This window comes from Anomaloglossus baeobatrachus, chromosome 1 (genome assembly GCF_048569485.1).
Source record: "Anomaloglossus baeobatrachus isolate aAnoBae1 chromosome 1, aAnoBae1.hap1, whole genome shotgun sequence".
Lineage (NCBI taxonomy): Eukaryota > Metazoa > Chordata > Amphibia > Anura > Aromobatidae > Anomaloglossus > Anomaloglossus baeobatrachus.
In genome coordinates this window covers 327,037,046-327,061,976 of record NC_134353.1, presented here as the reverse complement: position 1 = coordinate 327,061,976, position 24,931 = coordinate 327,037,046, and the positions used below count along the sequence as shown (strand labels likewise).

Below are 24,931 nucleotides of genomic sequence, written 5' to 3'. Positions count from 1 at the left end.
TGGCGTATTTTTGAATGTGCTTGATGCAAATCAAAACATCCTGTTTGCAACTAGGGCCCAAGTGCTGCCACTGATGGGGTGGGTGTCTGTGTGGCCCAATTTTTGGAAAAAAAGGGAGACTCCGCTTGGAGTAACCCTTGCTTGATGTGTTTTTAAAAGAAGCCAAGATGAACAGAGCTGGGATCAGCAAAGACTTTGCTACCTACCCCGGTGTCATCCTGGGGACGGATAAGAATGGCGTATTTTTGAATGTGCTTGATGCAAATCAAAACATCCTGTTTGCAACTAGGGCCCAAGTGCTGCCACTGATGGGGTGGGTGTCTGTGTGGCCCAATTTTTGGAAAAAAGGGAGACTCCGCTTGGAGTAACCCTTGCTTGATGTGTTTTTAAAAGAAGCCAAGATGAACAGAGCTGGGATCAGGAAATACTTTGCTACCTACCCCGGTGTCATCCTGGGGACGGATAAGAATGGCATATTTTTGAATGTGCTTGATGCAAATCAAAACATCCTGTTTGCAACTAGGGCCCAAGTGCTGCCACTGATGGGGTGGGTGTCTGTGTGGCCCAATTTTTGGAAAAAAAGGGAGACTCCGCTTGGAGTAACCCTTGCTTGATGTGTTTTTAAAAGAAGCCAAGATGAACAGAGCTGGGATCAGGAAAGACTTTGCTACCTACCCCGGTGTCATCCTGGGGACGGATAAGAATGGCGTATTTTTGAATGTGCTTGATGCAAATCAAAACATCCTGTTTGCAACTAGGGCCCAAGTGCTGCCACTGATGGGGTGGGTGTCTGTGTGGCCCAATTTTTGGAAAAAAAGGGAGACTCCGCTTGGAGTAACCCTTGCTTGATGTGTTTTTAAAAGAAGCCAAGATGAACAGAGCTGGGATCAGGAAAGACTTTGCTACCTACCCCGGTGTCATCCTGGGGACGGATAAGAATGGCGTATTTTTGAATGTGCTTGATGCAAATCAAAACATCCTGTTTGCAACTAGGGCCCAAGTGCTGCCACTGATGGGGTGGGTGTCTGTGTGGCCCAATTTTTGGAAAAAAAGGGAGACTCCGCTTGGAGTAACCCTTGCTTGATGTGTTTTTAAAAGAAGCCAAGATGAACAGAGCTGGGATCAGCAAAGACTTTGCTACCTACCCCGGTGTCATCCTGGGGACGGATAAGAATGGCGTATTTTTGAATGTGCTTGATGCAAATCAAAACATCCTGTTTGCAACTAGGGCCCAAGTGCTGCCACTGATGGGGTGGGTGTCTGTGTGGCCCAATTTTTGGAAAAAAAGGGAGACTCCGCTTGGAGTAACCCTTGCTTGATGTGGTTTTAAAAGAAGCCAAGATGAACAGAGCTGGGATCAGGAAAGACTTTGCTACCTACCCCGGTGTCATCCTGGGGACGGATAAGAATGGCGTATTTTTGAATGTGCTTGATGCAAATCAAAACATCCTGTTTGCAACTAGGGCCCAAGTGCTGCCACTGATGGGGTGGGTGTCTGTGTGGCCCAATTTTTGGAAAAAAGGGAGACTCCGCTTGGAGTAACCCTTGCTTACATTGTTTTTAAAAGAAGCCAAGATGAACAAGTCATGGGTCAGCAAAGACTTTGCTACCTACCCCGGTGTCATCCTGGGGACGGTTAATTATGGGGTATTTTTGAATGTGATTGATGCAAATGTAGCTGTGAAGTGTACAACTAGGGCCCAAGTGCTGCCACTGATGGGGTGGGTGTCTGTGTGGCCCAATTTTTGGAAAAAAAGGGAGACTCCGCTTGGAGTAACCCTTGCTTGATGTGTTTTTAAAAGAAGCCAAGATGAACAGAGCTGGGATCAGCAAAGACTTTGCTACCTACCCCGGTGTCATCCTGGGGACGGATAAGAATGGCGTATTTTTGAATGTGCTTGATGCAAATCAAAACATCCTGTTTGCAACTAGGGCCCAAGTGCTGCCACTGATGGGGTGGGTGTCTGTGTGGCCCAATTTTTGGAAAAAAAGGGAGACTCCGCTTGGAGTAACCCTTGCTTGATGTGTTTTTAAAAGAAGCCAAGATGAACAGAGCTGGGATCAGGAAAGACTTTGCTACCTACCCCGGTGTCATCCTGGGGACGGATAAGAATGGCGTATTTTTGAATGTGCTTGATGCAAATCAAAACATCCTGTTTGCAACTAGGGCCCAAGTGCTGCCACTGATGGGGTGGGTGTCTGTGTGGCCCAATTTTTGGAAAAAAAGGGAGACTCCGCTTGGAGTAACCCTTGCTTGATGTGTTTTTAAAAGAAGCCAAGATGAACAGAGCTGGGATCAGCAAAGACTTTGCTACCTACCCCGGTGTCATCCTGGGGACGGATAAGAATGGCGTATTTTTGAATGTGCTTGATGCAAATCAAAACATCCTGTTTGCAACTAGGGCCCAAGTGCTGCCACTGATGGGGTGGGTGTCTGTGTGGCCCAATTTTTGGAAAAAAAGGGAGACTCCGCTTGGAGTAACCCTTGCTTGATGTGTTTTTAAAAGAAGCCAAGATGAACAGAGCTGGGATCAGGAAAGACTTTGCTACCTACCCCGGTGTCATCCTGGGGACGGATAAGAATGGCGTATTTTTGAATGTGCTTGATGCAAATCAAAACATCCTGTTTGCAACTAGGGCCCAAGTGCTGCCACTGATGGGGTGGGTGTCTGTGTGGCCCAATTTTTGGAAAAAAAGGGAGACTCCGCTTGGAGTAACCCTTGCTTGATGTGTTTTTAAAAGAAGCCAAGATGAACAGAGCTGGGATCAGCAAAGACTTTGCTACCTACCCCGGTGTCATCCTGGGGACGGATAAGAATGGCGTATTTTTGAATGTGCTTGATGCAAATCAAAACATCCTGTTTGCAACTAGGGCCCAAGTGCTGCCACTGATGGGGTGGGTGTCTGTGTGGCCCAATTTTTGGAAAAAAGGGAGACTCCGCTTGGAGTAACCCTTGCTTGATGTGTTTTTAAAAGAAGCCAAGATGAACAGAGCTGGGATCAGGAAATACTTTGCTACCTACCCCGGTGTCATCCTGGGGACGGATAAGAATGGCGTATTTTTGAATGTGCTTGATGCAAATCAAAACATCCTGTTTGCAACTAGGGCCCAAGTGCTGCCACTGATGGGGTGGGTGTCTGTGTGGCCCAATTTTTGGAAAAAAAGGGAGACTCCGCTTGGAGTAACCCTTGCTTGATGTGTTTTTAAAAGAAGCCAAGATGAACAGAGCTGGGATCAGCAAAGACTTTGCTACCTACCCCGGTGTCATCCTGGGGACGGATAAGAATGGCGTATTTTTGAATGTGCTTGATGCAAATCAAAACATCCTGTTTGCAACTAGGGCCCAAGTGCTGCCACTGATGGGGTGGGTGTCTGTGTGGCCCAATTTTTGGAAAAAAAGGGAGACTCCGCTTGGAGTAACCCTTGCTTGATGTGTTTTTAAAAGAAGCCAAGATGAACAGAGCTGGGATCAGCAAAGACTTTGCTACCTACCCCGGTGTCATCCTGGGGACGGATAAGAATGGCGTATTTTTGAATGTGCTTGATGCAAATCAAAACATCCTGTTTGCAACTAGGGCCCAAGTGCTGCCACTGATGGGGTGGGTGTCTGTGTGGCCCAATTTTTGGAAAAAAGGGAGACTCCGCTTGGAGTAACCCTTGCTTGATGTGTTTTTAAAAGAAGCCAAGATGAACAGAGCTGGGATCAGGAAATACTTTGCTACCTACCCCGGTGTCATCCTGGGGACGGATAAGAATGGCGTATTTTTGAATGTGCTTGATGCAAATCAAAACATCCTGTTTGCAACTAGGGCCCAAGTGCTGCCACTGATGGGGTGGGTGTCTGTGTGGCCCAATTTTTGGAAAAAAAGGGAGACTCCGCTTGGAGTAACCCTTGCTTACATTGTTTTTAAAAGAAGCCAAGATGAACAAGTCATGGGTCAGCAAAGACTTTGCTACCTACCCCGGTGTCATCCTGGGGACGGTTAATTATGGGGTATTTTTGAATGTGATTGATGCAAATGTAGCTGTGAAGTGTACAACTAGGGCCCAAGTGCTGCCACTGATGGGGTGGGTGTCTGTGTGGCCCAATTTTTGGAAAAAAAGGGAGACTCCGCTTGGAGTAACCCTTGCTTGATGTGTTTTTAAAAGAAGCCAAGATGAACAGAGCTGGGATCAGCAAAGACTTTGCTACCTACCCCGGTGTCATCCTGGGGACGGATAAGAATGGCGTATTTTTGAATGTGCTTGATGCAAATCAAAACATCCTGTTTGCAACTAGGGCCCAAGTGCTGCCACTGATGGGGTGGGTGTCTGTGTGGCCCAATTTTTGGAAAAAAAGGGAGACTCCGCTTGGAGTAACCCTTGCTTGATGTGTTTTTAAAAGAAGCCAAGATGAACAGAGCTGGGATCAGGAAAGACTTTGCTACCTACCCCGGTGTCATCCTGGGGACGGATAAGAATGGCGTATTTTTGAATGTGCTTGATGCAAATCAAAACATCCTGTTTGCAACTAGGGCCCAAGTGCTGCCACTGATGGGGTGGGTGTCTGTGTGGCCCAATTTTTGGAAAAAAAGGGAGACTCCGCTTGGAGTAACCCTTGCTTGATGTGTTTTTAAAAGAAGCCAAGATGAACAAGTCATGGGTCAGCAAAGACTTTGCTACCTACCCCGGTGTCATCCTGGGGATGGATAAGAATGGCGTATTTTTGAATGTGCTTGATGCAAATGTAGCTGTGAAGTGTACAACTGGGGCACAACTGCTGCCACTGAAGGGGTGGGTGTGTGTGTGGCCCAATTTTTGGAAAAAATGGAGACTCCGCTTGGAGTCACCTTGCGGTGTTTTACATGATTTTAGAAGGGCGTGCCATGCCTATATCTGTGTGTCCTCCTCTTTTTCCTTGTCCAGCTGTTTTGTTTTCGCATGAGTATATGTCCTTGTCACTTTCCAATGTGTTTGAGTTGTTTGTCACCTTTAGGACACCTTTGAGGGTGTTTTCTAGGTGTTTTTCTGTGTTTGTGATTGCCTGCCATTGTTTCCTATGCAGTTCGAGTTCGGTTCGTCGAACGTTCGACGAACCGAACTCGAACGGGAGGTCCGTTCGGCGAACCAACCTCGAGCCGAACCGCGACCGGTTCGCTCATCTCTAGTGTTACCCAGTCTCATGAGACGCAACATTTTGGGTGAAATCATCACATCACATTCATGAAGAAAATGGTACGTCCCCCGAAACTTTGCCTTACATGAGACTGAAGGAGACAGACATGGCAGGTTGGTGTTTGTCACTATGGCTGTTTGCTCATTGCCAAATAAGCAGAAGACAATATCCCAACATGGCTTCTAAATCTGAGTAGTCCTTCCTTTAAATTACCTGATTATGTGACTGATAATACCTAAATATGTTTGGAGGATTTAGTTAATACAGTTAGGTCCAGAAATATTTGGACAATGACACAAGTTTTGTTATTTTAGCTGTTTACAAAAACATGTTCAGAAATACAATTATATATATAATATGGGCTGAAAGTGCACACTCCCAGCTGCAATATGAGAGTTTTCACATCCAAATCGGAGAAAGGGTTTAGGAATCATAGCTCTGTAATGCATAGCCTCCTCTTTTTCAAGGGACCAAAAGTAATTGGACAAGGAACTCTAAGGGCTGCAATTAACTCTGAAGGCGTCTCCCTCGTTAACCTGTAATCAATGAAGTAGTTAAAAGGTCTGGGGTTGATTACAGGTGTGTGGTTTTGCATTTGGAAGTTGTTGCTGTGCCCAGACAACATGCGGTCTAAGGAACTCTCAATTGAGGTGAAGCAGAACATCCTGAGGCTGAAAAAAAAGAAAAAATCCATCAGAGAGATAGCAGACATGCTTGGAGTAGCAAAATCAACAGTCGGGTACATTCTGAGAAAAAAGGAATTTACTGGTGAGCTTGGGAACTCAAAAAGGCATGGGCGTCCACGGATGACAACAGTGGTGGATGATCGCCGCATACTTTCTTTGGTGAAGAAGAACCCGTTCACAACATCAACTGAAGTCCAGAACACTCTCAGTGAAGTAGGTGTATCTGTCTCTAAGTCAACAGTAAAGAGAAGACTCCATGAAAGTAAATACAAAGGGTTCACATCTAGATGCAAACCATTCATCAATTCCAAAAATAGACAGGCCAGAGTTAAATTTGCTGAAAAACACCTCATGAAGCCAGCTCAGTTCTGGAAAAGTATTCTATGGACAGATGAGACAAAGATCAACCTGTACCAGAATGATGGGAAGAAAAAAGTTTGGAGAAGAAAGGGAACGGCACATGATCCAAGGCACACCACATCCTCTGTAAAACATGGTGGAGGCAACGTGATGGCATGGGCATGCATGGCTTTCAATGGCACTGGATCACTTGTGTTTATTGATGACATATCAGCAGACAAGAGTAGCCGGATGAATTCTGAAGTGTACCGGGATATACTTTCAGCCCGGATTCAGCCAAATGCCGCAAAGTTGATCGGACGGCGCTTCATAGTACAGATGGACAATGACCCCAAGCATACAGCCAAAGCTACCCAGGAGTTCATGAGTGCAAAAAAGTGGAACATTCTGCAATGGCCAAGTCAATCACCAGATCTTAACCCAATTGAGCATGCATTTCATTTGCTCAAATCCAGACTTAAGACGGAAAGACCCACAAACAAGTAAGACCTGAAGGCTGCGGCTGTAAAGGCCTGGCAAAGCATTAAGAAGGAGGAAACCCAGTGTTTGGTGATGTCCATGGATTCCAGACTTAAGGCAGTGATTGCCTCCAAAGGATTCGCAACAAAATATTGAAAATAAAAATATTTTGTTTGGGTTTGGTTTATTTGTCCAATTACTTTTGACCTCCTAAAATGTGGAGTGTTTGTAAAGAAATGTGTACAATTCCTACAATTTCTATCAGATATTTTTGTTCAAACCTTCAAATTAAATGTTACAATCTGCACTTGAATTCTGTTGTAGAGATTTCATTTCAAATCCAATGTGGTGGCATGCAGAGCCCAACTCGCGAAAATTGTGTCACTGTCCAAATATTTCTGGACCTAACTGTATCTGGATCTAAATCAATGTTATTTAGTCCTTACTTTGGTCAAGAACATTTCATAGTGTAAAGCCTGCCTAAAGCCAGCTTTACACCTTACAATTAGGTGTGCGATCTCGTATGCGATGTGACACGCCCAGGTCGCATATGCGATTGAATGAGATTGCACGTAGGTCGTTCATTTGCTGTCACACGTGCGTTAGTAGTCTATGTTAAATTGATCAATTTTGTAAGCGATCCTTTAGATCATGTGTTCTGTGACGTATGCATTGGGCACCCTTTTTTTTTTTTATTTATTGACTTGCCAAGCGTGTGTAATGTGTAGGGATGCGTTTTTACTATGTCATCTGCCATTCAGCTCTGCTACATGGCCGCTGACAGCAGACACAGACAGCCATGTAGCAGAGCTGAATGGCAGATGACAGCAGACACAGACAGAGCCGCACTGTCAGAATGAACTCGGGTGAACCTCACCCGACTTCATGGTCATGCTGCGGCTCTGTCTGTGTCGCGCCCTGATTAGCGGTCACCAGTGAAGGACTCACCGGTGACCGCTAAACTCCTGAGTAAGTGAATTGAGCAGCCCTCTCTAATACTCACCGATCCCCGATCCCCGGCTCTGCACGGCATTCACACTGCTCCGGCGGCTTTTACTGTTTTGAAAAAGCCGGCCGCCCATTAAACAATCTCGTATTCCCTGCTTTCCCCGCCCACCGGCGCCTATGATTGGTTACAGTGAGACACGCCCCCACGCTGAGTGACAGGTGTCACACTGCACCCAATCACAGCAGCCGGTGGGCGTGTCTATACTGTGCAGTGAAATAAATAATTAAATAATTAAAACAAACGGCGTGCGGTCCCCCCCAATTTTAAAACCAGCCAGATAAAGCCATACGGCTGAAGGCTGGTATTCTCAGGATGGGGAGCTCCACGTTATGGGGAGCCCCCCAGCCTAACAATATCAGTCAGCAGCCGCCCAGAATTGCCACATACATTAGATGCGACAGTTCTGGGACTGTACCTGGCTCTTCCCGATTTGCCCTGGTGCGTTGGCAAATCGGGGTAATAAGGAGTTATTGGCAGCCCATAGCTGCCAATAAGTCCTAGATTAATCATGTCAGGCGTCTATGAGACACCCTCCATGATTAATCTGTAAATTACAGTAAATAAACACACACACGCCCGAAAAAATCCTTTATTATAAATAAAAAACACAAACATATACCCTGGTTTACCACTTTAATCAGCCCCAAAAAGCCCTCCTTGTCCGGCGTACTCCAGGATGATGCAGCGTCGCTTACACCTCTGCTGCATGGAGGTGACCGGAGCTGCAGCAGACACAGCCGCTCCTGTCACCTCCACACAGCTAATGAAGACAGCCGCGCGATCAGCTGAGCTGTCACTGAGGTTACCCGCTGTCACTGGATCCAGCGGTGGATGCAGCGGTGGCCGCGGGTAACCTCAGTGACAGCTCAGCTGATCGCGCTACTCACCGCTGCTCCTCTCACCTCCACGCAGCAACTGAGGTGAGTAGCGCGATCAGCTGAGATGTCACTGAGGTTACCCGCGGCCACCGCTGCATCCACCGCTGGATCCAGTGACAGCGGGTAACCTCAGTGACAGCTCAGCTGATCGCGCGGCTGTCTTCATTTGCTGTGTGGAGGTGACCGGAGCGGCTGTGTCTGCTGCAGCTCCAGTCACCTCCATGCAGCACCGCTGGATGCGACGCTGGACCATCCTGGAGTACGCCAGACATGGAGGGCTTTTTGGGGCTGATTAAAGTGGTTAACCAGGGTATATGTTTGTGTTTTTTATTTCTAATAAAGGATTTTTTCGGGCGTGTGTGTTTATTTACTGTAATTTACAGATTAATCATGGAAGGTGTCTCATAGACGCCTGACATGATTAATCTAGGACTTATTGGCAGCTATGGGCTGCCAATAACTCCTTATTACCCCGATTTGCCAACGCACCAGGGCAAATCGGGAAGAGCCGGGTACAGTCCCAGAACTGTCGCATCTAATGTATGCGGCAATTCTGGGCGGCTGTTGGCTGATATTGTTAGGCTGGGGGGCTCCCCATAACGTGGAGCTCCCCATCCTGAGAATACCAGCCTTCAGCCGTATGGCTTTATCTGGCTGGTTTTAAAATTGGGGGGGACCGCACGCCATTTTTTTTAATTATTTAATTATTTATTTCACTGCACAGTATAGACACGCCCACCGGCTGCTGTGATTGGGTGCAGTGTGACACCTGTCACTCAGCGTGAGGGCGTGTCTCACTGTAACCAATCATAGGCGCCGGTGGACGGGGAAAGCAGGGAATACGAGATTGTTTAATGGGCGGCCGGCTTTTTCAAAACAGTAAAAGCCGCCGGAGCAGTGTGAATGCCGTGCAGAGCCGGGCCGGGGATCGGAGATCGGTGAGTATGAGAGAGGGGGTAAGAGGGATAGACTGACATGGACAGAGAGAGAGGGACAGAGATAGTGACGGACTGACAGAGATTAGTGAATGACAGACATTGTGAGGCACTTCAGAACGCAGCTTTTCAGCTGCGCTCTGAAGCAGACTTTTTTTAAGCTGCGGTGCAGAGCACACACCTGCGCACATAGCCTCAGACATCAAAATCGTATGAGGGATGTCACACGTTTGAATTGACTAGGTTCATACAACAAAACGTCCAATGTATGAGGAATAAACGACGTGTATGCGATCACCGTATTTTCGTTCAATCTTGATTGCACGTAGGTGTCACACGCAAATACGTCACGAACGATGCAGGATGTGCGTCACTTACAACTTGACCCCGACGACGGATTGAAAGATTTATTGAAGCGTGTAAAGCAGGCATTACACCTTTCAATTTCGCATACGATATCGTATGCAATGTGACCTGCCCCCATCGTATGTGCGGCACGTTCAATTTTTTTACTGTGCCGCACAATCGATTAAAATCTGTCACACGTACTTACCCGTCCATACGACCTCACTGTGGGCGGCGAACATCCACTTCCTGGAGTGGGAGGGACATTCGGCGTCACAGCAACGTCACGCAGCAGCTGGCCAATAGAAGCGGAGAGGCGGAGATGAGCGGGATGTAAACATCCCGCCCACCTCCTTCCTTCCGCATTGTCGGCGGGAGCCGCGGACGGAGGAAAGCTGTCGTTCAATGTTCCCGGGGTGTTACACACTGCGATGTGTGCTGCCTTGGGAACATTGCACAATCGCACGTTCAATCTTTGAGAAATGAACGACGTGCATGCGATGAACGTATTTTCGTTCAATCGCAACTGCACGGAGGTTTTACACGCTACAATCATACTTACGATGCCGGATGTGCGTCACTTACGACGTGACCCCGCCGACACATCGTAAGATTTATTGTAGAGTGTAAAGCGCCCTTAAGGCGCCACATAAAGGAGGTCACTATGGAATTAGATTGGTTGATGAAAATGTTAGTATGTCAAAAGTATAGTGCAGCGCAATAGATTGAGATAGTAACAAAAGCACATATCGTGACCGGGTACGCTGTATTTTCTTTTAGAGAAAGGAATTACAGGGAAAGGTTGGCTGTGATCCATACTACCTGACACATCCATGATTTGCTCCCTTCCTTTCTTTGCCTTTTACAGCTGAACCACACTTAAAAAGTAGGTTAGCTCCCCGCTGACTGCCACAGGCATGGAGATAAGTTTGAAGAGTACAGTAGGAACCCTTGCAGTGCAACTTTTGTTGTCAGGGACTATTTGTTTTACCGTTCTGTCTCTACTGAGGAAAACTACTTGTTTTTTTTCTTTTTCCTATGTATTTAATATTGTTCTTCTCTTGTTACTTTAACAGAAAAGTCTATCAGTCTGATTATGGATGACTACAATGTCTCTGCGGAGAGCCCCCAAACTGGCCAAGGACGGCAGAACGCAATTAAGTGTGGATGGCTGCGGAAGCAAGGAGGTTTTGTGAAAACCTGGCACACGCGCTGGTTTGTACTCAAGGGAGATCAGCTCTATTATTTCAAAGATGAAGATGAAATGAAGCCTTTGGTGAGTAATGAAACTCAGAGTAGAACCAGCTAAAGAGATATTATGTACTCCAAGCGAAAAAAGGTGACATATTATAACTTATGTACTATCAAGTAGCCCCTACATTTGGCTCAACCTCCATTTGTGGTTTGTGCTGTAGGTAATTTTGGGTTATTACTGCCTGTATGTAATGACCATTAATATCAATATTGGCGTAAATGTGTACATCTCCTTAAAAAATAAGATTTTAATCAATATCTCACTAAATACATTTCTCACTAAATGCAAGAACAAATGCCAACATTTTTACAAGGCTGAGTTTCGTAGAACATTTTTTTACCCATAAAATGAAAATAAGGTTAATAATATAATATTTATTACAAAACCTTCATTTTTTCTCATACTCATTGATACAAAAATGAACAGACCCACATCAAAAACTACTACATCTAGTATTTTGTATGACTTCCATGATTTTTAAAGATAACATGAAGTCTTCTAAGCATGGACAAGTTGGCGACATACTGCAACATCAAATATTTTTCATTTTTCACGAATTACCTCTTTTAGAGCTCATATGTTGGATGGAGAAAGGTAACAACTTGTCTCTTCTGAATTCCCCATAGCGGTTCAATTGGATTCAGATCATGAGACAACTTAGTCCTGAGTCAGTTACACCCTGTCCTTTTTCAGAATGCAACAGATAACTGTTATGTTGTAAACATTCTCATCTACCAAAAGCATGGGTGATTGTGGAAATATACAGCAATACATCTGTAATTTCATGATGCTGTCAATGTAGCTCCCGAACAATGTAGCTCTCATGCAGCCCCACATAAGGACACTGCCACCACTATATTTCACTTTAGACAACATCCATTTTTCTAAATTCATTCTTATAAATGCATGATGCCTATAGTGAATCATGGTAGTGGCAGTGTCTTTATGTGGAACTGCTTGGTGTTCTTGAAAAATGCAGATATTTTCCTGAAGCACTGATTGAACAAAGTGTCTCCTTAGAACTGGCAGTAGGTTTCATCTTTGATTTTGAGTCCATCTTCAAAAAAGTCCACCTACCTAATCTTTAATAATACTAGACCATAGCAGTACCCCTTCTCCACCTTACTTTCTTCTGAGTTGAGTTGGAGGGCCGTGTCTATTACTGACCTAGCCACTTCTAATCCGTAAAGAGTCCCTGCCATCTCATCAGTCCATAAAACCTTTGAAATCTTCTGATATTTCTAAGCCCAGTCTTAATATGTTGACTTATATGTCTTGTTCATAGGTGGTTGGGCTTCAGACCTTTTTACCCTAGCCAAATCTCTGAGCACTGAATATCTTCTAGTCACTCCAGGGAGGTTGCAGTTCTGAAATATGACTTCATTGGAGGTTAAAGAGCTAACAACAAACCGATGATTATACCATGCCCTGCTTCTTGTGATTTCTATTGCTCTTTTACTAAGGATGAATTTCACCTGATAGCCTGCAGTGGACAGCGAGTTACAGAGGAGAGAAACACCTAGTCTATTTTCACATGGCAAAGTCTACTTTTTACCTAAAGTGATTTACAAATTTGCTGCTTATTACACTAGATTAAAATTAGCTTATTGAAACATCAAAGCAGATGATGGATTAGTAGGTCCTTTTTAAGCCTCCTTTTAGAGAATAAAATGACCTTGCTGCCCAAAGTTCAATTTTCATTTTTAATTTGGAGTTCAGAAACTAAGGAGATCGACTTTAGCCATTGTCATGTAGGAAACCTCTTCCATTCAAGCTATCACATATGTTTTTGCTTTCACTGCACTTGAGTATGTTGTAAAATGAGCAAAATGTGTCTATAGATTTATAGTAGAAGAAAGTTTGTGGATACAACTCACCCCCTCCAATATATGTGTGTTTTTCTTTATCAGGCATGTTTCATAGATTAAAGCTAGGGTCACACGTAGCGACGCAGAAGCGATCACGACTGACGACCTACCTTATCAGGATCGCTGCTGCATTGTTACATGGTCGCTGGTGAGCTGTCAAACAGGCAGATCTCATCAGCGACCAGTGACCAGCCCCCAGCCAGCAGCGATGCGTGGAAGCGATGCTGCGCTTGGTAACTAAGGTAAATATCGGGTAACCAAGCAAAATGCTTCGCTGGTTACCTGATATTTACCTTGGTTACTAGCGCACACCGCTTAGCGCTGGCTCCCTGCACTCCTAGCCAGAGTACACATCGGGTTAATAAGCAAACCTTTGCTTATTTACCCCATGTGTACTCTGGCTACGCGTGCAGGGAGCAGGGGCCGGCACTGGCAGCCTGAGAGCGGCGGACGCTAGTAACCAAGGTAACTATCGGGTAACCAGCGAAGCACTTCGCTTGGTTACCCGATGTTTACCTTGGTTACAGCTTACCGCAGGCTGCCAGATGCCGTCTCCCTGCTTCCTGCCCGCTTCAGTTCGTCGCTCACTCACTGTCACACACAGCGATGTGTGCTTCACAGCGGGAGAGCAACATCCGAAAAATGAAGCAGGACATTCAGCAATGACCGGCGACCTCACAGCAGGGGCCAGGTCGTTGCTGGATGTCACACACAGCGACAGCGACGGGACGTCGCTGCTACATCACAGAAAATTGTGACATAGCAGCGACGTCGTTGTCGCTGTGTGTGACACCACCTTAAGAGTCTGCCAGACTCTAAAATAATTTATTCCTTTTCAATTCCCTGTGCTGGAACAAGCTGTGTGATACCTCTCAAGCCATAGGGGCACTTTGCACACTGCGACATCGCAGGTGCGATGTCGGTGGGGTCAAATTGAAAATGACGCACTTCCGGCATCGCATGCGACATCGCAGTGTGTAAAGGCTGGATGATACGATTAACGAGCGCAAAAGCGTCGTAATCGTATCATCGGTGCAGCGTCGGCGTAATCCATGATTACGCTGACGCGACGGTCCGATGTTGTTCCTCGCTCCTGCGGCATCACACATCGCTGTGTGTGAAGTCGCAGGAGCGAGGAACGTCTCCTACCGGCCTCACTGCGGCTTCCGTAGGATATGCGGAAGGAAGGAGGTGGGCAGGATGTTTACATCCTGCTCATCTCCGCCCCTCCGCTCTGATTGGCTGCCTGCCGTGTGACGTCGCAGTGACGCCGCACGACCCGCCCCCTTAACAAGGAGGCGGGTCGCCGGCCACAGGGACGTCGCACGGCAGGTGAGTGTGTGTGTGAAGCTGGCGTAGCGATAACTTTCGCTACGCCAGCTATCACCACATATCGCTGCTGCGACGGGGGCGGGCACTATCGCACTTGGCATCGCAGCATCGGGCTGCGATGTCGTAGTGTGCAAAGCCCGCCATAGTCTTACACAAAAACAAACATACGAGTGCATCGCATCTCAATAAATTAGAATATCATCAAAAAGTTAATCTTCCTCATGATTGTGTAGCCTACTGAACCAGACTGAAGGCCACTTTACACGCTACGATTTATCTGATGATATGTCGTGACGCACTTCCATCATCGTTAGCGACGTCGTTGCGTGTGACACCTACGTCCGATTCTGAACGATCGCAAAAAGGGTGAAAATCATTGATCGTTGACACGTCATTCAGTTTCAAAATATTGTTTGTCGTTTGGAACGCAGCAGACATATTGCTACGTTTGACACCCTGCCAACGACGAACAACATTCACACAACCGCCTTGGTCAAACAATATATCGCTGAACGATGTAGCGTCGTTTGTGAGATGTGTACGTGTGACCGCTACAAAACGACCTATGAGCGATCTCGGCAAATCGTAACAACGATCTGGGCGTGTCACATCGCTAACATGATCGCTAGCGATATCGTTGTGTATAAAGCAGCCTTAAGGGACCATTTGAAACGTTTAGGAAGCCTTTTCAAGTGTTTTGTCGTTATTATTCTAATTTTCAGAGATAATGACTTTTGGGTTTTCATTGGCTGTAAGCCATAATCATCAACATTAACAGAAAGAAACACATGAAATAGATCCCTCTGTGTGTAATGACTCTATATAATATATCCGTTTCCCTTTTTGTATTGAATTACTGAAATAATGTAACTTTTTGATGATATTCTAATTTATTGAGATGCACCTGTATATTGGATGGGGTGAAGTGTGTCCACTGTGCTGGATTGAAAAACCTTTATCAAATAATGCATTTCCCTGGGCATTCTTTGTTGGCATATTGTTTTATTTCAAAGTGTAATATTCTTCATTTCCCAATACAAGGGCGACCAACAAAAAATTTAAAAAAGTGGACTTTTTTTCCTATGGCAAATGTATGAAACTGTGGAATGTATGATCAGAATTATTTGCAAAAAAATATATAAATTATTTTTATTTTGTGTCTTTATTTATGACACTCTGGCATTTCCCAGATAATAAAATGGAAGTCATGACCTGTTTTGCTCCCGTGAGTAACGGCTCCACTTAAGTACATCAGGCCATATTTGCCCTCAGATTAAAAACGTTCGGTATTTGGTATCAGCAAATCAAGTTAAAGTCAAGAAAATGAAAGCAGTGACCCGAACACTAGCTAAAGACACCATACCTATGTAAGTGATATCATTATGAAAAGGCACAGATCCGACAAGTCCAATATATGCTACTATCATGTAAATTTAGAAGAAGGAAAAAAACATGTGGATCCAAATTGTTTATTTTAGGGGAAAGAAAATCCTCTCTCCTACAGATATGGCATTCCAAAATAATCAATGTGTCAACAAGCTATTTTTTTCAGAACTGCAGTGTTATTTTTTTCAAGAAAGAAAATTATTCTCCCATATTGAACAAGTATCACTACTCTTACAGTAAAGAATCCTGGTTTGTGATGATGTTAAAGGGAACCTTTCACCATCTTTGTCCCCTATAAGCTGCGACCATCACCAGTAAGCTGCTATATACAGTATTCTAGAATGCTATATATAAATGCCCAGGTTGCTCTGTATAATGTAAAAAACAGGTTTTATTATACTCACCTGGGGGGCAGTTGAGTCCGATGGGCGCCGTTGGTCTTGGTCCAGCGCCTCCTCTTTTCCTTCCATTGCTATCCTCCTTCCTAGCTCCATGTGGGTGAGGAGTCCTTCGTCATCCAAAGAACAAAGGTCTCCACTACGCTCCAGCGCAGGCGCAGTTCTCTCTGCCCAGCTGAGGACAGAGCAAAGTACTGTAATGTGCAGGTGCCAGGAAAGGTCAAAGACCAGCCGCGCATAAGCACTACAATACTTTGACCTGCCCTCATCAGGGAAGAGAGAAATGCATGTGCGCAGGACTTCAATGGAGGCCTCTGTGTAGATGATGGGAAAGAAGATGACAATCACAAGATGATACCAGGCGCCGGACTGAGACCAGCGACACCCATCGGACCCGACCGCCATGCAGGTGACTATAATAAAATGTGTTTTTTATGGTACACAGATCTGCTTGGGTGTTTATATACAGTTGTTCTAGAATGCTGTGTATAACAGCTTGAGGTGGTGGCCACAGCTTATAGGGGACAAATCTGGTCACAGGTTCCCTTTAAAATCATCTTTTCTCTAAATGGAGATGATGCTCGTTATCAAAAAGTTAGTAATTTTTGTTTTCATGCCATGTTAACTTATATTTTTTGCAAATAATGAACTCTATGCATATATGTGTATGTAAAGTTCAAGTAATAAAATAACATCATTCAGAAATTCAATGTTAGTTTATATATATATATATATATATATATATATATATATATATATATATATATATATATATATATATATATATGTTATAGGCAATATATGAAGATCCGGCATATTCTATAGAATACCTAGGCAATGTATACAGTCCCTGTCGTTTTCAGGCAAGGTATGAAATATCTGTGTTGTTCTATACTTTCGCTAGGCATTACATAAAATGTCTAGGTATTATAAAGAATGACAAGAACTGCTCAGAGCAAAGTCTGATATAATGCCCAGATTGAAAAAGTTAGCTATTACATAAAATGTCTAGGTGCCCAGATTGGAAAAGTTAGCCATTACATAAAATGTTTTTAGGTATTATAAAGAATGACAAGAACTGCTTAGGGCAATGTCTGATATAATGCCCAGATTGGAAAAGTCTTTAGTAACAAATAGTCAAAATCTAATGAAAGAAGTAACAAACAGTAAAAAAACTAATGAAAGAAGAAATCCTAAGTGAACAACAGGATATCTTTACTGGGCGAAACATAAGTGTCATTCCTGACTATTAGTCTTTAGCAACAAACAGTCAAAAACATGAAAGAAGAAAGGCAAAAATGAACAACAGGATATCTTTGCTGGGATAATAAAACAGGAATCAGAAGTGTCATTCCTGACTATCTGCTATGGCACAGCAAGCACACTACTTCATTTCAGAAAGCATACAGGGTGGTCCGTCCAAAAGTAGTAGGTGGACAGGCAGCAGATGTGTGAAACTGGCTCAGTTGCCCTTAGCAACCAGATTCCACTTTTCATTCCTCACAGCCTCTTTGGAAAATGAAAGGTGGAATCTGATTGGTTGCTAATGCTAAGGGCAACTGAGCCAGTTTCACATATCTGCTGCTGCCTGCTCTGTCCACCTACTTTTGGATGCTAAGGGCAACTGAGCCAGTTTCACCGATCTGCTGCTGCCTGCTGTGTCCACCTACTTTTGGACGGACCACCCCTTTAGTATTCTACACTCCGCCTGTTTGTCATTTAGGAATTCTATAGAATGACTAGGAAATATATGAACATCTGATGTATTTCATCCTTTGAAGACTCATTTCCGGCATTGTATACATTGCGTAGGTATTCTATAGAATGCCTGTTTTTAAACATTGCCGGTAACATATATATCTATAAGAATGTTCCTTTCAGACTTGCATATCATAATATCAATCAGAGGCTGACTTGTCGCAGACCTTGGGAACTTAAGCCAGTGCCAGTTGTAAAGGTCATCTATATAGCTGTACTCCATGACTGTCAGAGCAGACAAATTGGGATTTGAAAGGCTGCTTTTGTGTGGTTGAGCCGCAATGCTGGAATTTCCAGCACTTGTTTTGCTGTTTCCAAGAAGTAATGTTACTTTGCGTTTTATCAAGGCAATTATTGAATTGCATAGTAAGCTTAAGGCTATTTTCACTTGTGTCATGGGAGATGTTTCAGATAAACAGTTAAGTATAGTCATATTCTTGCTAATTATAATTTTTATTCTGTGGAACAATAGGTCTTAGAGAAAATGTAGTATTTTGGCCTTTGGCCACCAATCAAAATTCACCCTAATTTATCTGGTGCAGTTAAAAAAAATAAGCTGAAGTGTAATGGGTTATTCTATTCAACAAGGTTCCTATCTTACTATATTACTGAGCCTAAGCCCCGTCATAGATTTTTTTCTCCGCTTTTGGCAAATCTATGCAAGACATGAGCTGGGGCAGATTTGTTTCTTAATTTATGCTAGGAAAAGGCCAAATTATCATTAATTTGTTAGGTTGTCGTTTCTGTTAAGCTCAATTCAGTTTTAAAAAGTGTGGTCGAGAAATTGTAAAAAGTCGTAAATTTCTTGCGAAAAAATTAAAACTGGTAAGTCACTTCGTAAGCTTCTATATCTTCATTTATTTCCTTTCCTCCATGTAGATGATGTCTTATTTCTGGCTGGATTCTATCTGGTAAGCAGCTCAGGACTACAGAATATTTATACAGGAGTTTTTCCTTAAATGGAACCTGTCAGAAAATTTTACCCTCAAAAAACATTAATATGAATGTGTGACCCTTGAATGGATAAGCCAGTCCTTATAGAACCCCAAAGTGCTGCTTCACCACTGAGAAATGGAGTTTTTGAAGTTCAGTCTGGAAGTGCAATGGGCGTGATGATGCACTTACAGCTCCTGAGTCTCCGCTGTATTCCCAAACTAGCAGCACCCTCCCCTGGCTGATTAACCGGTTGTATACCCTGGGACACTGAGCGGCGGTCGGCCTAAGGCCTGCGACACACATCCGTGCCGCCGGTACTTGTTTGCCATTTTTTGCACGTACCGGCGGCATGGAGACACGTTCAGCAATGATACCCTATTGTAGCAGGCACACACACGTAAAACCACACGGAACGTGTGTCCGTGTGCGTTTGTACGTGTGTACGTTTTTCTACATGCTGACATGTCAGTGTTTTCTCCGGCAGCACGGGTGTCACGCGGCCCGCACCCGTACCACACGGGTGTAGTGTGGATGCGGTCCCGTGTGACACGCGCCGGAGAAAACACACGTGTCAGAGAAAAAAAATAAACCTTAACTCACCTTCTCCAGCCCTCCTGTCTCTGCCGCTGCTGTCACTTTCTGCTGACCGCCGCTCATTATTCTCATTTAATATTCACTTCACTGCCTGGCAGCAGCAGCTGCGGGGAGACAGGAGGGCTGGAGACCGAAGATCAGCACCACGGACAGCAGCGCGGACCACGTGAGTATGTAAATAACCTGTTCTCCGTATGTTATCACGGATAGCATGCGGAGAACACACGTGGCCCGCACGTACCAGAGACACATACTTACCTGCACGCAAAACGCAGGGAAAATATGTGTCTCTCGGCACGTGCGTGATTTTCACGTGAGTGTGTCGGAGGCCTAAGAGAGTATTATAAAAATGTCCTTTACATTCTATAGCACGGACTGGACTCTTATACAGTATTCTAGAATGCTGTATATAAGAGCTCACTGGTGGTGGCCGCAGCTTATAGTCACCAAATCTGGTGACAGTTTCCCTTTAATCAAAAAAGTGATATATTTTATCTAAGTCCTTTTGAAAATTTGCAAAAAGTCTCCTGAGTTTTCAAAATTCATGAGAAATAAATGTATCATTGAAAAATTGCTATGTATAATTTAGAATGCAAAAGAAATAGCTGATAGGCCTGACTGTATTGACATTTAAGGCATTCAGCACTACATAAGAGCAGAGGTATTTAATTCATTCTCAAAACGGTCTGCATCAGCACTTAGAGGTCTATGGAATGCATTTTCTGCTATCATTCTCAAGGTTTATGTTACCTTCTAGCTGCACAAGAATATTTCCAATTCATCTACAGTAATGCTTATCTATTGTCTTGCCACACTGGAGAATAGAGCATTGCTGGATATTTATCATGAAGATTTTCAGAAATGATGGTTTAATGAAAAATTTTAACTATTGTATTTTAATAACTTATAAGTATTGTTATTATTACAGAACAAATATAATTTAGATATGCGATAAAGTCTGATCACATATTCCTTAACCTGTTCACCCTCAAACCTGATTTTACCTTCCTGACCAGGACGAGTGTCACTTTATATGATAACAACTGGAACACGTCAACAGATCCCAGTGAATCTGAGACAGTTTTTTTTTTGGCATACAGTGGAACCTCGGTTTACGAGTAACTTAGTGTGCGAGTATTTCGCTATATGAGCAAAGCTTGCTGTAAATTTGTAACTCAGATTACGAGCCAATACTCACCGCACACCCTTCTGGTTCCGTACTTTAACCACACTCTGACCAGCTCTTACAGTCCACACAAACACACACAAACACGCACAAACACACACAAACACACATAAACACACACAAACACACTCGCACACACACATATTATGCTCACCTTACCTTCCGTTCTATCGCCGGCCTCATGGTTCTTGTAGTTCGCCGGTACAGGACGTGTATCAGGTAACCATCGCGATGATGGAGGAACTTCTTCTGTCAGCCGCTACTCAAAGGCAGCGCACTGGCCACCCAGAGTCAAGCAGGTCCTGCTTTTGATGTCAGTGCTCTAGCAGCGGAAGCTCCAGCATCAGTCGTGATTGTTACCAGATTACCCGTTACCCTGTACCGGCGAACTATAAGTACCAGGAGGCCGGCGAGGGAACAGAGGGTAAGGTGAGCATAATATGTGTGTGTGCGCTTGTTTGTGTGTATGTGTGTGCGTGTGTTTGTGTGTGTTTGTGTGTTTGTGCATGTGTGTAATGGCATAATATGGGACCAGGATGGGACATTGAACAAGTTGTGGAAAGAATTGTCTGAGCTTGCATTATTTCCTATAGGAAATTTTGCTTTGCTAGACGAGTAACTTGGTTTACAAGCAAACTCCCAGAGCGGACCAAGATTCCACTGTATTGTACTTCATGTTACTGATATTTTTGATACTGATATTTTGATATTTTGATACTGATATCTTTTCAGTTAGCCATTAAAAGGTATCAACCACTGAGGACTTGAGTTCTTTTAAACAATTTTTTTTTTGATATTTTTGTTCCATATGATTTGCATTTATTTTTGAAAATATCAAAAATTTGACAAAAATAAAATTAGAAATTTTCACAATTTTTGAATTTTGCATTTGTATTCCTTATACCAGATACAGAAAAAAGTACAAAAAAAGATCAAATGACTGTATCAATGCCTCAATAAAACCCCATCAGGTGCACAAAGAAGGCCGGGTCGGCTACACCAGTGCAGATATAAAGAGAAAAAAAAATTAAAGTAACTCCAGCACGTCAGAATGGAAAAACGGTTAAATGAACATTTTGTAATTTTGACCGTTTTTCCATTCTGAGATGCTGGAGTTACCTTCAATTTTTTCATGCTCAATTTTCCACTTGAACATGCTTTCTAAAAGTTCATCAGATCAGTGGAGTCTAGCATAGTGAGTGGGCATATAGGTCATGGAGTTTGAGTGCTTATAGTTTTCACAAAGGTTTAGATGAAAGGTAGGTGAGGTAGACAACTACCTTGGGTAGCTCCTTGAAACAAAAATTTAGGGACATATTTGAAAAAAAAAAAAATAATAAGGACTTACTGTTATAATTAATTCAGAATCAGAAGGATAAGAATAAGAAATTGTGATTTTTATTTTTTTATTTGAGAATGAACCTCCACAACAGATGGGAAAACCTAGACATTACATTACCTTACACCCCCACAGTGACACATCTAAGTGAGGTCCGTTTGTTTCGTATATTGGACTCAGATCTACACACATCTGAGAGTGAGATCCATAAGACTCAGAGCAAATTCTAGTGTAATTTTCGTTTGTGGATCAGATAAGTCAATGGGGATCTGTGAAACATGGCTGCAAATCGGAATGCTTCCATTTTGCTACCATGTCTCACAGATCCATGATCATTGATCAGTTTGACTATAATTTGAATAAAAAGAAGAACCTTCTGTTTTTGTAGTCTTGGGAACAAACACATCTCTATAGTATAAAAACAGAATAAGGGGCAAAAAAGGATGCAACTAGGATGCTATATGGATCACTGATGGACACAGGCAGAAGAGGACCCCTATGCAAGAACAGTATATGGGCCCCGTGGAACTCAAGTTTTCCATAATTCACAATTCCACCTACTTTGGAGATAGCAATTGGCCTCATTACCTCTTGATACCCTGTTTCCCCAAAAAATATTATTTTTTCGCTCCAAAATATGCGCTAAGGCTTATTTTCAGGGCATGTCTTATGTTTATCAATGATCAACAATCTTTCATTATTCTAGAACAAAAAAAATATAAAAATCAACATTTATTCTAATATAATATAATCATATCATCACATTCCAGAACATCAACATTTTGTGTTAGTCCTATTACTGGTTCAGATGCACATTTTCTTATTTGATCTTTTGATCTGCTATGTTCATGGTGCAGAGCCAGTCCTATAGTAGTGGGTACATACCATATTCACAAAGGTTTAAATTACCTGCTTAAATGTATTATGATCTATATACTGCTAAGTTTACCCCCAAAAGAAAGCAGACACCCCCTAAAAGAATTGCATTATCAGAACTCTATTAGCGTTGGCAAGTGAATGAGCTCTGACATACAAATCTGCATTGCTGTCAGGTCCCCCTTCTACAGTGGTTGGCTGCAAGCAGTATCGAGTGATAATGGTACCTGATGTGTGATCTGTTTGTGCGACCTGCAGTGTAATGCAGCTGGAATGGTGAGCGACCTGACAGCAATGCAAATCTCTGTGTGAGAGCCCATCCACCATCAGCACTTGCCAACTGTAATTGTTTGGCGTCTGGAGAGTGCGATTTTTTTTTATTGGGGGGATGTCTTCTTTTTTTTCGTGGCATCTGCTTTCATTGATGTAGAGCTGTGCTGTAGTCTTTAACGTTTCTAGTTGCTTGTACAACTCCTATGGAACCGCAATCGGGGCTTATTTTTGGAGTAGGACTTATATTGTAAGAATACTCACAAAAGCCCTAAAAATCCTACTAGGGCTTATTTTTGGAGTAGGACTTATTATTATCATTTTTGAGGTAGGTCTTATTTGCATGGATGCAAGTTTGATGAAGCCAGAGGCAAAAAAGGTCAGTTTTTTACAGATGGTATCATGCACATCGATGTGTGAATGTAGCCTTAGTCTGGGGACGCCCATGTAGAAAAAGTTTGAGAAGACTCACTGTAAAGGATTCTTGTATCTTGCATTGCTGTTCAACAGCTAGCATTACATTGTCTTTGTAAATGAGCTTCAGTGAATTATGGTTGTTAAGACAGACATACTTTACTGTCTAGTATAGTTTCTAAATGACTTACATCTTCATTGTGTCTATGAAATGTAAGAAATTAATTAAGCGGAGGGATACTTGCCAATTACTGTAGAAGTAAATGATTTCCATATGGTTTAATACATTAATCATGATGTGTCATAGTAGATATTATCTCAGTTTTACCAGAAATGTGCTGCAGCGTGCTTGTGAAGGAAGAAATGAGTTACAGGGTAAAAAGTGTACAAGCATTCTTAACGACATATCAACTGATTAAGACAAGTAGCCATTTACTTTATTAGTTCATTATACTGTAGTGGTGCTAAAAACTTTGTCATCAATGTAGACGTGTAGAGGGACACTCCAATGGGTAATGCCAAGCCGAAGAACAAGCATGATTTCTAGCTATGGTATTCTTTACATCCCTATATGTCACATTTGCTGACCAAAATGTTTCAGCTTTTCATGAAGTGTAAATATAAAAGTGGCAAACGTGTTATTATTTACAAATTTAACAAAATGCAACAAAAGTTAAATGACGTCATGATTAACGTGTTGCAAAATATTAGTTGATGTGCTAGAATAATGCAGATATACATTGCAAATAGAGCAGACGTATTTGACCTTTTTATTAAGATGATATGATAGAAATTAATATTCAAATAAGACTAGACATGCACACTAATTAGCTTAATGAGCAGAAGCCAAGATTTGACATCTTCGATGATGAGGTCTAAAAAACCTATATACACTATACATGCTTGGAGAAAAGTATTGGGACACAAATCATAATCGCTGAATTCAGTGTTTTCAATCCCATTGCCTCAGTTATAAACAATCCAGCATGTAGTCTGCTTGACTAACATTTGTGAAAATGGCTCACTGAATTTGAACATGGTACTTTTCACGGTTCCACTGTGTGGAGCATTTTGCATTTGAAAATACTCTGCTATGTGTCTTGTGCACTTGGTAACAGGTTGTCTTTCAGCACTAGGCCACGCTGGTTTTGGGAGGTGCCTTCACAGATGCGCCTCGTTCCTGGTGATTTCTCTGTTTCTTTACTGGGCTTGCTCTGTTTGAGCTTCGCCATTCGTACTTCCTTTTTGCTCAGTGTGCTCTTGGCTCCTGGCTGGTGTAAGTGTTCTGTTCTTAGCTTCTGACCTCAGACCTCTTCCTGACCACATCTCTATCTGCTCCCTGAACTTTATACGTTACCTCACAAGTTCTGACCTCGGACCTCTTCCTGACCACATCTCCATCTGCTCCCTGAACCTTATACGTTACCTCCCAGCTTCTGACCTCAGACCTCTTCCTGACTACGTCTCTGTCTGCTCCCTGAATCTTATACG

General features: G+C 43.2%; 1 protein-coding gene across 4 annotated transcripts in view; it reads left to right on the top strand.

The window, feature by feature from the left end:
- ARHGAP24 (Rho GTPase activating protein 24) overlaps nucleotides 1-24,931 on the top strand; it is a 1,297,893-nt gene that overhangs the window by 690,631 nt on the left and 582,331 nt on the right. For all 4 annotated transcript variants that reach the window (XM_075351869.1, XM_075351876.1, XM_075351884.1 and 1 more), the window contains exon 2: nucleotides 10,905-11,104. In XM_075351869.1, coding sequence (XP_075207984.1) covers nucleotides 10,905-11,104 — 200 coding nt within the window. The remainder of the gene's footprint in view (nucleotides 1-10,904; nucleotides 11,105-24,931) is intronic.